This window comes from Petaurus breviceps, unplaced genomic scaffold, assembly GCF_028583685.1.
Source record: "Petaurus breviceps papuanus isolate PSGF00001 unplaced genomic scaffold, PetGlider_PUasm1.0 90696, whole genome shotgun sequence".
Lineage (NCBI taxonomy): Eukaryota > Metazoa > Chordata > Mammalia > Diprotodontia > Petauridae > Petaurus > Petaurus breviceps.
The window spans coordinates 857,231-875,382 of record NW_027187314.1 but is presented as its reverse complement, the minus strand read 5'-3'; the positions used below and the strand labels follow the sequence as shown (position 1 = coordinate 875,382).

Genomic DNA, 18,152 nt, shown 5'->3' with positions numbered 1-18,152 from the left:
TGTGTGTGTGTGTGTGTGTGTGTGTGTGTGTGTGTGTGTGTGTGTGTAAGAGCTCTTTATGTACAGGGACTGCCAATTTTTTTAAAATAAGATATTTGTGATCTGGTGGTATGAGGTTTTTAAGTCATCAGCAAGTCTCTGACTTCTCGCATTTCTTTTTCCTGAGCCATACTTGTCAGCATATTTTCTACCCAAGTCTCACTTTTTCATTGAAGTCACACAGTATCAGAGTGAATATTGATTTAATTGACTTGAAGTAGCTTATCAAGTTCTTCATAGAATTTCTCTGACATCTCATCCTTAGCAACCAATGTTACCATATACGTTGCAATTATTTTCATCAGTAATGCAATATGTGATAACCAAATGTCCCATGAAATGGTGTTTCATGTTACTTTTAAATGTATGATTCCTTTCTTTCCAATTCCTTACTTCATTATTCCAAGTAATAACCTGGGGGCAGCTAGGTGGCGCAGTGAATAGAGCACCAACCCTGGACTCAGGAGGACTTGAGTTCAAATTCACCTCAGACACTTAACACTTACTAGCAGTCACTTAATCCCAATTGCCCTTCCTTCCCCTCTCCAAAAAGAAAAATTAAAAAAAATTGCCAAGTAATGACCTGTGAGCCATTCTTCCATTTAAGTGCAACTTCCTTCTTTCTACTGGCTTTCTTCATAGCAAGAATATTAAGATTGATATGATTTAACGCTTTTAACAATATGTCCACTTGTTGATCATTGGACAAGGGTCTCAGGTTTAGACGCCCAAAAGTCAAGTTGGCATTTGTTGTCTGTCCAAAAACTGTAATTCTAACTACTTTTAAGTATTTGATATATTTTATTTTTCCCAATTACATCTTAAAACAATTTTTTAACATTTTAAAAAAAGTTTTACATTCCAGATCCTCTCCCCATGATGGTAATAAGCAAGTCATTTTGTATAAGAAGTGAAAAAAAAAAAAAGAAAGTGAAAAATAGCATGCATCAGTCTGTATCCAAATAATATCAGTTCTTTCTCTGGAAGCAGATAGTATGCTTCCTCATTAGTCCTTTGGGATTGTCTTGGATCTTTGTATTGCTGAGAATAGTTAAGTCATCATATAACATTGCTATTACAATAATATAACATTGCTATTTTCTTGATTCTGTTAGCTTCACTTTGTATCAGTTCATGTAAGTCTGTCCAAGTTTTTCTGAAATCATCCTGCTTTTCATTTCTTATAGCACAATAATACCATCACAATCATATGCCACAGCTTATTTAGCTATCCCCCAAGAGATGTGCATCCCCTCGATTTCGAATTCTTAGCCACCACAAAAAGAACAGCTATAAATATTTTTGTACAAATAGGTCTTTTTCCCCTTTTTTGATATCTTTGGGATATAGACCTAGCAGTGGATTAAAGGGTACACACAGCTTTATAGCCCTTTGAGCAAATTGATCTCCAGAATGGTTGGATCAGTCCACAGCTCTTAGTGTCCCAATTTTCCCATATCCCCTCCAACATCCATCATTTTCCTTTTTTGTCATATTATCCAGTCTGGTAGTTATGATGTAGTAAGTACCTCAGAGTTGTTTTAATTTGCATTTTTGTAATCAGTAGTGCTATAGAGTATTTTTACATATGACTATAGATATTTTTAATTTCTTTGTCTGAAAAATGTCTTTTCATATCCCTTGACTGTTTTGGGGGCTGAGGGCAATTTTAAATCTTTCTGTGCTTCATTCATATGAAAACATTTCATCACCAGGTGGCCAGCCTACTGGTGACATGCCTCTTCATGCTCAGTTAAATTGATCCTCCAGTACCTCCTCATGACATGATAGCAGGTCTGAATTCTCTAAGACTGTCAGGCTTTTCCATGTTCAGAGGGCTCTGAGTGTGGCCCCAACAACAGATTGCATTTGTTTTCTGAGGACTAATCCAGCCTACATTGCTAGCAACAAAATTGAAAGGTTTTGATCACCCACATTTTCTTCCAATCTTCCTTCCCTAACTAGATGTGGAAAATTCTCACTCATACTCAGATGTACTGTTTTATTCCTTATTGAAGTGCTTTTTTTTGCTATAGTGTAGACATGGCTAAGACAAATTGGAAAACAAAATCAAATCTATACAAAAGACCAGTTATCACAAAAAAGCACATCTAAGAAAGATGTTAGAACATGGTTTTATGCAAAAGTGGTTGTATCAGACAGAAATACAAAAATTACAGTGACAAAGTTAATTTCTGGTAAGACCAGGAAGTATCTTTTGAAGTTTTTGAATAGTGACTCTTCATAGATCTAGACTGGCCTACGTACATATGTGGATTCAGTATTTTTTAGTTAGTTATTTGACTGTCATGTCTTGGCATAGAGTAAATGATATGTAACCGAACAAGAAGAGTATTCTTAGCAGGAGTTGTTTTCTTTGTTGTCAAAAGGGCGTTTTTGGATGTTTGTTTTCTGGGTTCAAGCCAGAAATAAAAAGGCTTGTGGATAGTATGTTTGGAAGACTGACACATACTTGCACATATACGAATAGTTCAGCAGTAGAGCATGTAACACTGAGAACTTTGAAAATATTATTCAAAGGTCAATTTGAACCACAGTAGACTCTGAATTAGGCATCAGCTTGTACTTTACTTCTTCAAGCTCCTCCCTATCTTTTCTCATATCCCATAATCACAAATAAACTTTTTTTTTCTCATTTTCAAGGCTTCTTAATTCCTATCAATGTTACTATAACACTGATAAGACCTCAACATTATATTAGCATGTGACCAACTTCATATGCTGACTAGAAACCAGCCCCTGGAACTGCATAAAACCTTTCCCTGAAATTGCCAAACTGACACTTGTGTAATTTCCCCCAGTGCTCCTGTGTTTTTTGAGTGTAACCTGTGATTTTAGTCTTGAGATTAAAGTCTTGAAGATGGGACAACTAAATAGCCAGGAAAGAAATCAAGGGTCTTCTATTATAGTCCTGTTATGATCAGCATAATGATGCTGATGATCAATAAGCACCCTAGATTTAGAACTAGAAAGGGTTCTTAGAGGCCACATAGTTCAACCCTCTTTTTACCAAGAGCTAAGTGACTTACTAAAGTTGACCAATATCTTTTCAACCAAGGTGTATGGTTAAGTGGCTAGATATGTTTGGGTTTTTACCACAACTTCTTTTTGAGTTATACTTTAAAATAATAAATATTTTCTCTGTTATTCATTCAGCTATCTCTTATTGGTCATAAAGTCACCAGGGCCTTCCTTGATGCATTGCCCAAAGGGGGAAGAGGGGAAGCACAAAAGACAAGAACTGGGTTACTGGAAATGGGAGAAAATCCAGAAACTGCGTGCGTGTGTGGGTGTGTGTGGGTGTGTGTGGGTGTGGGTGTGGGTGTGGCCTTCCTTCAAAACACTACAACAAAAGCCAATTATATTTGGCTCTGAAATCTCTCGATTACACTTGGCAGTGGAGTAGACACTAGTAAGTAAGCTCTCTGGGGACTTTCTCAAGGCCCAAGCCACCGTTCAGACTCAGTCATTCTCATAGATCTGGTGGATCAGGAGAGCCAGCAGTGATTCACTGACTGGGTGGCTGACGACTGATTCCCAGCTCTGATGCTTCCCAGCAGCTTGACCTCAGGCAAAACCCTTTCACATCTCTGAGCCTCAGTTTCTTAATCTATAAAGATGAGGGTGATAATACAGTCTTATCTCACTGGCCTATTTTGAGAAAAATACTTGTAAACCCTAAAGTGCTATATAAGTAAAAGTTATTATAGATCATGATGATTCATGAAGGATCCAAGATTCTAGACTAAACCAGAATCCCTTAGAAGGGCCTAAAATAATGGGAAAGCTATTGTGGACCTAGAATCTTTGCCTGTGTCTAGGTAGATCCCTTTGACTGGTTACAGGATAGAACATAGGGGTGGCTAGGTGGCGCAGTGAATAGAGCACCAGCCCTAGAGTCAGGAGAACCTGAGTTCAAATGCGGCCTCAGGCACTTAACACAAAAACTAGCCGTGTGACCTTGGCAAGTCACTTAACCCCAATTGCCCTCCAAAAAGCAAAAAAACAAAACCAGAAACAGGATAGAACATATTCAGACTTAAACTCTTGTATCTCAGAAATCCTTATAACTTCTCTCTGTTAAGGAGTATAAATTAGAGCTCCTGGCAGCCTAAAGTTTGACTGCAAGACCATAGTTAGGAGGAGGTCTCATGATGTGATTTGTGGATGTGAAATCCCTGAAATTACTAAGTGTGAATAGGAAAAAATACGAATTTGTAAGAAAAGCTAATGAGATCTCAGACTAGTAAATTGACAAATGCGGCATAATCTTCATTTTTCAAAATTACAAACTAAATGAAAATAGAAACATTTGGCCTTAGGGAACATGACCCTTTCCCTCTATACCACACATATGTTTCTAGCAACATGGTGCATTTTGGTAGCCACAGTTGAGGCCATCTCTTAGTTACAAATAATTTTCCCAAATCACTTTCTTTCATGGCGTGCCCTAATTATGTTTTCCAGGATTGGGGATAGGCAGAATGGGTGTGGTTCGAACATGACCTGTTTAGGAGAAAAAGTGAAGGTGTAGTTGTTCCAGAATTAGTAAAAGATTATTGAATGTTTTGGACTGTTATGCAGATACTTTTAAAAGCTTACTTGTTAAGTAACTAACTAAGCAACTAACAATTTACTTTTTATTTTAAATAGAAGAAATGTTCTTATGATACTGAAGGTTTGTTTTTAATCAGATGTTGAGTTCTTTGCTGAAATTGCTTAGCTTATTCATTAATGTCCACATTTTTGTTTTATAAGGCTGAAGATGTGAAGCAGCCATCTAAACAAAGAAATAAATAGGATAGCCCTGGTGCTGCCCATTTTAAACAGGTAAACAGAAGACTTTGTTTATGTGTTTGCTAGCTGCAGTCTTAGCCAGTTTTAAATGATCTGTTCCCTGCAATTCCAGGTTGATGGGGAAAATTGGAAAATGGGGTGATGTTTCAGCCAATTTTTATGTAATTCTTATACTCAAATGATATGTTATTTAACTATATTTGTTTTTCCAGAGAATTGCCCATTTTTTTTCCTGGCAAGCTAAAACAGCATTGTTGGTATATTTGTTTTAGATGATAAAAAAGTACCAGTTTGGGATGATAACATTGTACACACAATACTTTTTTAGATTTTTGATTTATGATTATTTACAATGTACCATTGAAGAACTCAAGACTGGTGTAAGTACTTTAAGAGGCATAGAGAGTAGGTAACATAAAACAATACAATCAAAGGAAAAGAAAAATAATAGATTGGGAAAATGTTTATGGCCAATATAATAGATATGAATTTGATATAAATATGTACAAGCAACTCTTAAAAATTTTACCAAGGCAAACTCTCCACTCTTAATAGATAAATGTTTAAGATGTATGAACAGAAAATTTACAAAAAACTAAAGCACAAATTGTTAAGAAACACTTGAAAAATTCTCAGTCTCACTAATAACCAGAGTTAAGCATTAAAACTGACAAAAAAAAATGAAATTGAATTTTGGCACAGTTGTGGAAAGATTCACATTTTCATCACTAGTGCTAAAATGGCAAAGTAGTAAACTCTTTTGGAAAGCATTTATCTAATAAAAGGTACAAAATGTACAAAAATCACCATGCCTTTTGGCCCAGTAATTCTTTTGGGAACAGAATGAAAAAGAATTTTTGTAGCATTATTTGTCGTTTTTAAAAAATTAGATTCAACCTAAGTGTCTAATAATAGGGAAGTTGTTAAATTATTGCACACTAATGTAATGGAATAGTATAATATAATTAAAGTCATTGAGTATGAATAGGATAAAGAAATTTCAAGGGAACTTCTATGAAAAGTTAAAAAACATAGAATCCAAACAATTGGGCCTGCTAACTGACAACATAAAAGGAAAAACAAATGGGAGTGAACAGACAAAGAAACTTGTTGGACACTTAATGGAAGTGACTGAAAAGGTTTTGAAAGTTTATGCATGGAACTTCATTTATTTATTTGTTTGCCTTTTGGAGGGCAATTGGGGTTAAGTAATTTGCCCAAGGTTACACAGCTAGTTTTTTTGTGTGTGTGGGTGTTAAGTGTTAGAGGCCTGAACTGAACTCAGGTCCTCCTGGGGGGGGGGGGGGGGAGCAGCACTTTACTCACTGCACCACCTTGCTGCCCTGAACTTCATTTAAATATAAATAATCACAAAGCAAGCTTACTTAGTTGTATTGCTGTTTACTATTATGCTTGTAGTACAACATAAAAGAGAAAAGTAACAAAGCCACAATTATTCCCATTTTATAAATGGGTAAGCTGACCTAAGCAGGTCAAGTTTAATATCCCTCAGCCTGTCAGTGATGGAATCATAAGAAATCAAACATGTTTTCTTTGTCTACTGGCTCAGTTAACCATGCACAGGTTTAAAAAAAATCTTATCAAATGCCTTCTAAGCAGCTGATGGTAGGGGCTTCGGTCAGGAAAAACTGAGTTCAAATCTGCCTCAGACACTTAGTAGTCATGTGACCCCAGGCAAGTCACTTAACTGCTGCTTGCCTCAGTTTCTTCAACTATAAATTGGGGATAATAATAGCACCTACTTTAGAGGGTTGCTATGAGAGTCAAATGAAATAACATATGTAAATGCTTAGTTATCACAGTGCCTGGCAAATAGTAGACTCTTAATTTGATGATTTGCTCCTTTCTACTATACAGTGCATAGTTTGTTCTGAATACACGTCAAACACAATAGTTATTAACATTATCCTGTCTGCACATAATGTCATGTGATTTCCAGACAGTTACAAAGGTATATTGAGCTTTTCCTTTAAGTGTCTTGTGATTTGAAATTCTTAAGTGATGACTCTAGTACAACCCATCATAATTACATGTATTCAGGTTGTCTGCACAACCATAAAGTAGAGAATAACAGATTTTTTAAAAAAATCATTATTTTGCCAATTAGAATGTTTAATATTTTAAATATTCTAAAAATACACTACAACTGTTTTTCCTCTCTAATCCACATGTAGAAAATAGCTATGGAAAGTTTTGGAGCACTCAGCAACTTTCAGACTATAGTCAATGACATAGTAGAACCAGATGGTGAATTTATTTTTTATCTGCCAAATGTTCTGCAAAGAAGGATTCAAGAAAATCCTTAATATTGCTTTTAGCAAGAATTATTTTCCTTTTTATTTTTCCCACTGTTTGAAGTCATGGTGCCTATTGAGATTCAAATGTGGCTACTTTAACTCAGAAATCCTCAGTAATCATTTCATTTGAACTTTAATGAAAACATTACTTTTTTATATTCAGTATGATATATAGTTCATTAAATGAAATATTAACATCTATTTCTTTTTCCATAATGCCCTGAATTGTAGTCTCATTTTACTCCACATATAAGTTCTTTTCACTTGAGAGGTCCAGAAGAGATTCACAAAGTATCATAGGAATGATGAGATACTGATGTCTCAGCTTATTAATTCTTCACTATACTAGAAACAGCTAGTTCATAGTCTCTAAATTTCTCCATTCCTCAATTTAAAAAAAATTTTGGAGCGGCTAGGTGGCACAGTGAATAGAGCACCAGCCCTGGAGTCAGGAAGACCGGAGTTCAAATCCGGCCTCAGACACTTAACAATTACTAGCCATGTGACCTTTGGCAAGTCACTTAACCCCAATTGCCCTGCTCTCTCCCCTCCAAAAAGCAAAAAAAACCCAAAAAACTACTTAGTAAACTAATCTAAATTTTTATTTATTTTTTGGTCAGGCAATTGTGGTTAAGTGACTTGCCCAGGGTCACAGCTAGTAAGTGCCAAGTGTCTGGTCAGAGGTTATAGTTGAACTCCATCCTCCTGACTTCAGGGTCAGTGCTCTATTCACTGCGCCACCTAGCTGCCTGTTTAGTAAACTAGAGAAAATTCTTTTTGTTGTTTCTTCTTCTGGACTGTTTAGAGAAATGAGTGGATTTTTTTTTTATTGTGCTAAGAGATTTAAAAAAAAAATCAGAAGTATGCTCAATGATCTTTATAATAAACCTCTCTGAGCCTTAGTTTCCCTCATGTAAAGGGAGAATAATTGCCCTTTTCCTGGCCAGTAATGTATTAGTCTCATAGTAACATCAGTGATTTACCTTTATTCAATAACTTCTGTAGTTATTTAACTATGAAGAATCTATAAAAAACCTTGACTTCTAAAGTAGCCATTATTTTTCAGAACTAGTCTTGCTCATGTTTTCTTTGTTTTTCTTCTTTTATTTTTAGATGTACTCCAGAGACTCCATGCAGAAACCAATATTTTGAATAAATAAAGAAAGATACCAGAGATGTTGATATTGAATGCAATAAAGTGTCTTTCTTTTTCAGGAAAGACTACATTTGTGCCCCTCGTTATCTCTGGTGATGCCATATCGCTGAACGAACTGGTTTAATATTCTTTCACCTAGAGATAATTTATAAGTCCTAGAACTCCTTGTCCTCATGTTGCTATTCATGTACATAATTAAAATTCCAAGTAAATACAGTTGCCTTGTTTTTCTTCTCTTCTGATTTTTCTGTTAACAAATTTATTGGGAATTTTTGTTGTTTTGTTGTGTTTATTTTCAGTAAGCTGTGAACTAGTTTTAGAGTTAACGTACTTTTCTACTGGGAATAGCTTAAAACACATAAATAATGTACAGGTTTTTTTTCTGACACTGATCCGAAGATTTGCATATGAAAAGAATCATGGTGATGCTATGTTTTGTCCAAGATTCCTTTCCATTTTATACAAATCTTCTGCCTCATTCGTGCTTCTGAGAGATATAAAATGAAGCATCTCTGTGTCCCCTTCCATCAGATATATGGGAAGATGGCTGTTTATGTTTGTTCTTTTTTGTCTGACTGCACAGCTCATTTGCAAATGCAAGTTTTGTGTTGGTGGGAACAGCTATAGCATAATCTGGGACTCTTAACTATTCTTAGCCAGGCAGGAAGAGCAACTATGAGACAAAAGAACTGCTGAAGGATATCCGTGCTTCTAAATAGATTTAGAAATAAATCCCTTTTGTAGTATTAATTTTCATTTTAATTCCTGTTTTTTCTGTTTTGTTGCTACCAGTTGGTAAAATGTCAGTACTTAATGCCGTGTACATTTTTAGATTAAATACTATACTTGCAAATTATTCCTAAATCAAAATACCCAGAATACCAGGCATTTGTCAACTTCATTAGCATCTTAAAGAGTTGATACAAATTGGTCCTTAAAATATTCTCACTTGTTGCCTGGCATTTCCTTTTCATTTAGTTTCTTTGAAGCAGAAATATTTTTACGTCATCATAAAACTATTCATTCATGTAATTTATAAAGACTTTATTGTAAGCCTCATATCTGGAGATTATTTTGGAATGTATTAAAGTAGTGCCAAATTTATACTATTATATACACATTGTTCTTTCAGAGTCTTCCCAAAGAACATGAATAATTCTTACTTTTAAATTACATCTTTCTCAAATACATAGGATTATAGACTTTTTGTGTAGTTAGGGCCCTTAAGAAATCATCTAGCATATCACCTCAGTATAAGGCTGCACATGGACCATCCACAGCATGAGAGCATCTTTACAATTTAAAAAATTATAGAGACTTCCAAAAAAGGAGATCCCATAAGTTTATTTACAGTCATGAAATTTTTCCTTATTTCTAAGTGAAATCCCTAATGAGTGAAGCATTTCTTCTGATTCTGTTAACATTGGGGATGGTTAGGGTCCACTCTTAAATGATAAAACAATTATCAAATCATACTTTAATATTTTTTTTCCTGAAGAAACAAAGCTAAATAGATAATAAATAATTTCTCTCAAGGGCAGCTAGGTGGCTCAGTGAGCAAAGCACCGGCCTGGAGTCAGGAGGACCCGAATTCGGTTCCGGCCTCAGACACGTAACACAAAAAAACTAGCCGTGTAACCTTGGGCAAGTTACTTAACCCCAATTGCCTTCCAAATGGCAAAAAAAAAAAAAATTCTCTTAAATCTTTAAAAAGATGTTTAGTCATCTGTCACTTTTTTTTCTTTAATACCCTCCAGGTTCTTATTCCTCCTAAAGTTATAGAACACAGAACAGAATACAGTTTTCTAGTAACCTAAGAAGTTCTTAGGGTCTTCCTAGGGATCTGTGACATGATTCTTGACTATATTTTTTTATAACCAATTTTCCATCCTGTCTTATTTGCTTGTAGCCATGCTCCCATACTTTATACACAATTTAACCAGTATTTATTGTATACTTTCTGTCTGGTACTATATTAGACATTATAGAGAATGTAGCAGTAAAGTATAAAGGTGGCTTGGTTTTTTTTCAGGGTAATAAAAATTAGAACTCAATGCACAAATCCCCTCTTCAACACTTCTATGTAGTGATTGTCTGACCTCCACTCTTTGCATTTTAAAAGAACAGCTTGTCTTGTTAGCCCAAGTGAATTTAGTGAAACAAGGCCATTGCTTTCTTAGACCACCAGTTTCTAGCTCCCTGCATGTTTGATGAGCAGAAGCCTATATGCAGGTAAGTAAGTATGAGGTAATTTGAAGGAAATTAGGAAAGGTTTCCTGGATGAAGTAGTACGTGAGCTGAACCTTGAAGGAAAATAAGAATTCTGAAAGAAAAAGAGGGAAGTAGAGGCAGGTTTGTGCAAAATCTTGAAGGCCAGAGATGGAACATGAGTTCAAGGAATGGCCAGCCAGTAGGTGAGTTTTGCAAATACAAAACATTGGAGAGGAAAACTTGGAAGGCCATCTTAGTTGTCCATTAAAGGGCATCCATTAGATGAGGACCTGAACTATGGCAGGAGCTCTGTGAGTAGAGAGAAGGGAGCTGACACAAGAGATGTGAGAGTGGAAAGAGGTAGCTTTGAACAAAGGTCATTCCCCTTATCCAAGGAGAGGAAGCATGTAAACAAATAGACACATATAAGGTGCAGAGGAGATTGATCCTAACTTTAGAGGAGAAGGTGGTATGGGACAGCTAGGTAGCACAGTGAATAGAGCACTGGCCCTGGAGTCAGGAGAATGTGAGTTCAAATCCAACCTCAGACACTTGACATACTAGTTATGTGACCTTGGGCAAGTCACCCCCAATTGCCTTGCCTTCCCGCCTCCAAAAAAAACCAGAGAAGGTGGTAGACTGGACCAAAATGGCAAACTTAGGGAGAAGGGGCAATGTTTAGGAAGCAAGATGATCAATTCTGTTTCAGACAGATTGAATGTGTAATGATGAAGGGTTATCAGAGAGCTCCAACAGAAAGTTGATCATGTGGGACTGGAGTTCAGGAGATCTTAAGGCAAGATTTGGGAATCAATCAGTATACATTAATTAAGTGCCTACTATGTTCCAGGTACTATGTGAAACAGATACAAAAAGAGGCAAGACGGTCCCTACACTCAAGGAACTTACCAAGGTGGGGGCGAAGGGGGAAGGGCAGCAGCATACAAAACATTCTATACAAAGCAAGATATATACAGGTTAAATAGGAAATCATAAACAGGGGGAAAGTACTAGAATTAAGGGGTGTTGGAGAAGCTTTCCTGTAGAAGGTGGGATTTTAGCCAGAGGGGGCGACTAGGTGGTGCAGTGAATAGAGTACCGGCCCTGGAGTCAGGAGGCCCTGAGTTCAAATCAGACCTAAGACACCACTTACTAGCCATGTGACCTTGGAGAAGTCACTTAACCCCCAGCTACCCTGCCCTTCCCCCTCCAAAAAAAAAAAAGCCAGAGAGATCAGTCATCAGAACAGGAAGGAGAGCATTCCAAGCATGGGGAACGGCTAGAGCAAATGCCTAGGGCCAAGAGATGGAGCGTCTTGTTCATGAAACAGAAGGCCATTGTCAGTGGATGGAAAAATATTAGGTTGTAAGGTGTAAGAAAACTGGAAAGAGAAAAGGGGCCTGGGTTATGAAGGGCTTTGAATGACAAATTACATTTTGCATTTGATTCTAGAAGCAATAGGAAGCCCTGGAGTTTCTTGTTAAGGAGTGATGTGATTGGACCTACACTTTAGGAAAATCGTTTCAGTGACTGAAGGGAGAATGGACTGGAGTGGGGAAAGACTTTGGGTAGCCAGACCCACTAGCAGTAATCTAGGCATGTAATGATGAATGCCTGCAACACAGTGGTGGTAGTGTCAGAGAACAGATGTTGCAAAGGTGAAATCAATAGTCCTAGGCACCATATTGAATATGGAGAGTGAGAGATATTGAGGAATCCAGGATGATTGCTAGGTTGCAAGCCTGTGGGACTGGAAAATGGAATTGGGGAAGATGTGGGGAGGGAGGGGCAAGGGTTTGGGGCATCATCTCTGAAATATACAACTCCAAAGAACTCAAGAGAGATGATAGGAAAAAAGACTTCTTTATTCCATGGGAGGAGGGAAACTAGATATGCGTGCTAGGGCCTGGTCTAGGACCAAGGAGACCAAGGCAGTGAGGCCAAGTCTTACATGGAGAGAGGTGGCAAGAGGAAGAACCAAGCATTGTGGTGTAACAACAATGGGGCAAGTTTGCCTGGTGACAAAGTATCTATTCATAGCGGGGCTTCATGGCCAGAATGGTTCCTGCAGGGGCTTGCCCAAGCTCAGGGACTTCCTGGGCCTGGTTCAGTTCACCTACAGCAGAGCTCATGAGCCCAAAGCACTGTTGTTACACCAAGCTCAGGGCACAGCTTGTTTGCTAGCAACAAGATGTCTTCTAATAATAAGAAAAGAGAGGAGTAAAAAGAGGAGTGTCAAAAGTTTCAAAGACAGGGTGGCTAGGTGGCTCAGTGAATAGAGCACCAGCCCTAGAGTCAGGAGGACCTGAGTTCAAATTCAGCCTCAGACACTTGACACAAAAACTAGCCATGTGACCTTGGGCAAGTCACTTAACCCCAATTGCCCTCCAAAAAGCAAAAAAAAAAGTTTCAGAGAGGTCAAAGAAAGTAAGATTTGAGAAAAGATCATTGGATTTGACAACTAAGAGATCATTAGTAACTTTGGAGAGAGAAGTTTCAAGGGAATTAGATTAGAAGCCAAATTGTAAGAAATTAAGAGAATAAAAAAAGAGAAACTAGAAGCAACTATTGTTAGATGACCTTTTTTGGGAGTTTAGCTATGGGAGGCAGAAGAGATATAGGATGATAATAGGGATAAAAAGATCTCCCCATTTCAGAAAATTTCATTGGCATGTTTGTAGGCAGTAGGAAATGAGCCAGTAGAGAGGGAGAGAGATTTAAAATAAATGAAAGAATAGTGGTGATGAGAGATTTCTATTGGAGGATACATTGGAATGGGATCGATTAAACAAACAGGTATAATTAGCCTTGGTAAGGAGTAAGACCACTTTATCATGAGAAATGGGGTAAAGGAGAAGAAAGTGGCAGAATACATCTAGTGATAGGAGATAAAGAAAGGGGGAGAAGAGGAAGTTCACAGCAAAAGACCTCAATTTTTTCCTGTAAAATATGATGCAAATTTCTCAGCTGAGAGAGTAAGGGGGAGGGTGTACCATGGGAAATTTGAGGAGGGATGAAAAGGTTTAGAAGAGCTTCTATGGAGAGTGGGACAGTGAGTCCATAAGGGAGTTATAGTAGGATTGCCTCTCAGAAATGAGAGCCCCAGTTGAGGTTATGTAACAAAAATTTGTAGTGGACCCAGGCAGAGGTATTGCATGATGCATAGAGCTGGTAATTAAGCCCATGGAAACAGATGGGATAGATTATCACAAGAAGGAAAGCAGAGAGAGGAGAGGAGAGGTCCCTGGACAGAATCTCAGGAGAGGCCCAGATTTAGGGACTATTAGCAAATTCAACCTTGTCCTCAATTTATAATGCACCTGTTGCTAAACTGACTAGTGTGGCCTCCATTTTTCATGCAGAATAAATTTGAGACCAAAATTGTAGACTGGTGTTTGAGACTGAGAACCAGGAAATGTTGATGATGTAAAAAATGATTTTGCTTAGTAATCATTATCTTAGAGACTCAGAGTTTCCCCCATTCCCCTTTCTTCTAAAGTTCAGATTCTTCTTCAGAAGATTAAGATCTAATCTAATGAATCCATTCCTGTTGATGGTGTTGCCCAGACAGGTCTGGAAAATATTGATTCCTCCCCTTTTGTCAAGGTAGGTGATAGGGAAATTGATGTCTCTTTGACCAAGATTAAGTGACCTCGGTCTGGTATCCCAATACCCTCATTTTAATATAGGCCACCTCCCCGTGTGTTGACCAATCAGAGTTGATTGGCACCCCTTGGAAACACCCACTCTTCGAAGGATACATAAACTGTACTCCAGCCCCCAAATTGAGCCAGTTCTGTACTGCAACTCCCATGCAATGCTTTCATATCGCCAATTTGAGAGAAACTAAAAACATGGACACAATCTAATTTCATTTGGCTATTCTTAGAACAAACTCACTGAGGTTGATATTGGTTAAAAGATTTCAGTACTTTCTGTTCTTCCCCACCCTCACAACTCAACAAATGGATTTCCCTAAATTGTTAGCACTCTTTTTTTCCTCAATCCCAATCTAAAAATTGGTTTGACCAAACTATTCTATCACCCTTTCTCATTCCCAATGCCAAATAATGTAAAGTGGAGAAATCAAATCCTATTCACTATCATTGTCCTGGTTTTCCCTACTTTTAAGAAGAGTTGTTGCTATGTCCCATACAGAGATTCTCCTTGTGGAGAAAAAAACAGGCCACACAGCAGAGACAGGTCATACTATCACATTTTTGATCACCGTCAAGTTTTTAGTTGCCTCTGATAGCCTCATTAATCTCATGCCAGGAAAGAACAGAGAGTTCTGACCTCAAGTTTTATCAGATAAAAGTCTCATCCTTAATCTCTCTTGCTTTCCTGGAAATAGATGGGCAAAGTCAAAGAAGGAATACTGGCCCAAAACCAACTAACAACTCCCAAGTGGAAAAGAAAATTTTAAGGTGCAACATGATGACTGTTGACTCAGACAAATGTAAGTCTTTTATAATTACAGCAGACGATTTATTTCTACTATGAAATCTTTCTCAAAGTCACTCACTTCAAAATACATACAGCAGAGAATAATCTAGAACTGTGGACAATGCCTGGGGGTGCAGTAGGTCACAGTGACTGACTCCTTGCAGGAAGCACACCTAAGGACATCACTCAGTCAGTCAGTATTCTCCCATGAAAGTCCTATGGTCACTTCTGCTCTTCCAGATTAAGATCTGGATCTGCTATGATCTGCTTTCTTTTTTCATTGTCTAAAAATCAGTAACTGTGGTCAACAGAATGTGTAGATGTCATAGCGTTAGCATTCTGAGTATTTGGGCTGGAAAAGCCATCAAAAATGAGCCAGCTGCTGTCTGGGTAGGACAAACAAATGCTTTCAGAAGCACATCACTTTTGAACAGAGTTCATACTAAGGCCTATTTACCTATGAAGTGCCACCAGCAGCTTTCCTCCACGAACAGGAGGGAAGGAAGAAAAATCTGTTTGCTATGAGTATAAGGGAAAAAAACAATTACTTAGTTTGTTCTGAACAAAAGAACTTGACATTTCTTTAGTTTTAGGAAACCACTGCCTAAAAAAAGAGTAAAAGCTTTTCTCATTGTTTTGTGTTCTGTGTGAAGAATTTAAAATTCAGTTTTTTATACAATTATTTTTTTCTAAAATTAGAGACTTTTAGTGACTCATGAACTAATGAAATAATATGGAACTGCTTAAAGAAACTGTTAGGATTTTAGCAGTGGAAATGACATTAACAAAGAGGCATTAATATCTGCTTTGCCCCTGTATCCTGCAAGGCCTATGGTGACAAACTCATAGAAACCAAGGGCCACTGAACGATACTGTGGTGGCACATTACCTGGAAAACCACATACAAACATTTTCAAATGTGTCTTATCGTATTTTTATTTATATTGTTAAAAAATTCCCAGTTATCTTTTAATCTGATTCAGGCTTCACTGGGGAGGGTTGTGGGCAGCATATATCAGCATTTTTGATGCCTCTGCTCCAAACTGTGGGACCTTTCTTTCTAATGTGCAGCTGAAACCTTCCTTAAGTGTGGTCTCCCCCACGAGAATGGGAGCTCCTTGAGAACAAGGAGGGCCTATCTTACTCTTGTACCTGTATATCCAAGCTTAGCACAGTGTTTCACACACAGTAAATGTTATAAATGAAAATCTGTGGAATAGCCACGCTTGTTAGGGATCCAGGAAGTTTCATGATTTATATTTTACATTTATTCTGTAATGAATAAATGAGTAGCTCCCAAGGAAGACTACAAAGGATCAGACAAAGGCAAGCCCTTTTATGCTTGTTTCATTTGACTTTCCAGTCATTCCTCCTTTCAGAGCTGGGACTGGCTCTTCTGGGTTATAAGTCTCCCGACCTGCTCATTAAGCATTCCTGTTAATAAAAAGTCAGTGACCATCCCCCAACTGGTCCAAGCCAGCCTAGCTCAGGGCCCTCTACAGATTTATGCCTTCCTGCATGTAAACACCCATTGTTCCTATAGAATCTGTGGAAACCAAACTGCCAGCATTTCTCACATAAATATTTAATAAATGCATTCTTTCATTCATTCGGTTATTCATTCAATACCAGTACCTTGCAAAACAAGGACTAATTCCTATAAAACTCTCTATAATTGTATAATTGAAAAATCAATATTAATACACATAAGGGTTCTAATTTGAGTTACTTATGCCACAATAAATTTCATTAATATTTGGAATCCATAATAATTAAACAAGCTAAATTTTTCTTCTGTATTATGCTTAAAGAAAGGATTTGATAAATTAACGTAAACAAAACTATGCAGGGGTGGGGAACTTACCACACAAGGCCACGTGTGGCATTCTAGTCCTTGGGTGTGGCCTTTTGACTGAGTCCACATTTTACAGAACAAATCCTTTTATCAAGGGGATTTGTTCTGTGAAGTATGGATCCAGTCAAAGGGCTGCATTTTAGGACCTATAAGGCCACATGTGGCCTCGAGACCTCAGGTTCCCTGTCCATGCCCCTGCTGTAGGGGTCATGTTTAACCTCCTTAAAATAATTCTAAGCACTTTACATTACACAAACTGATTAATGAATGAAAAGCATTTGTTAGATGTGACAGGCACTTTGCTAAGTGCTTAGGATAAAAACACAATCAAGCAAACCAATCCCTGACATCAAGGTGCTTATATTCTCCTTTTTAATATTCTTTATATATTTGTGTGTATTCTTTTTTTTATTTCAAAGGTGAAAAAATTTAATAGTATTTTATTTCACAGTAATCTTTAGAAATTTTATACAATATATAGTAAAGAACAGAGCCATTTGCACATAAATTGAATAGAGTAATGTGGGGTGATTAATATCATGCATCATCTGCAATTTATCATTTTATTTTTGATAAGTAGAATCTTTTAAAAAAATGTGGTTATTAAGGATTTCCAAAATTAACTTCCTCTCGATAGGTGCAAACAAAATTTCACTATAGAGTTCACAAAACAATGTGTTCTTGTCCCTATTTCTTCCAATATTCCTTATGTATATAAATTAACAAATAAAGTTGTAACTTCAAAGAAAAGGAAAGACAACTTTAAGCTTCCCTGTATGTCACACAGTGCCTCTTTCAGACAGTTTTGCTTGTGCAGTAAAATCTCTCAGTTCTTGGTGCAAGGTCTAATGAAATTTAAACCTTGACTCTGTTTAGAGGAGAAATACCAGGCTCAACATCTGTCTTGATCAGCTATAGCTTTTAGGTATGAGGGTAGTGGTGTTCTCTATTCACTTGATTAGTTTTTCTAACTAGAAATGACTGGTCATTTTTCTTTCAAAAATTTTTAAGGGCGGCTAGGTGGCACCGGCCAGTAAGAGCGTCAGCTCTGGAGTCGGGAGAACCCGGGATCGATTGGTTCCGGCCTCAGATACTTAACACCCACACAAAAAAACTGGCTGTGTAACCTTGGGCAAGTTATTTAACCCCAGTTGCTTAAAAAAAATCTTTTTAAATGGGATTAGTTTTATTTGGCTTGACTTTTTGTCCCTTATACTCACAGCAACTCTCAAATTTGGACTCTGCTTACCTAGGTTGGGGTGCACTGTCCCAATCTTCAAAAATTTTTACATTACTGTTTTCAGAACAA

General features: G+C 37.3%; 1 protein-coding gene across 2 annotated transcripts in view; it reads left to right on the top strand.

Moving 5' to 3' along the window:
* APOO (apolipoprotein O) overlaps nucleotides 1-8,547 on the top strand; it is an 82,609-nt gene extending 74,062 nt beyond the window's left edge. For both annotated transcript variants that reach the window (XM_069065641.1, XM_069065640.1), the window contains 2 exons: nucleotides 4,819-4,890; nucleotides 8,289-8,547. In XM_069065641.1, coding sequence (XP_068921742.1) covers nucleotides 4,819-4,860 — 42 coding nt within the window. In that variant the 3' untranslated portion in view covers nucleotides 4,861-4,890; nucleotides 8,289-8,547. The remainder of the gene's footprint in view (nucleotides 1-4,818; nucleotides 4,891-8,288) is intronic.
* The last annotated feature ends 9,605 nt before the right edge of the window (nucleotides 8,548-18,152 follow it).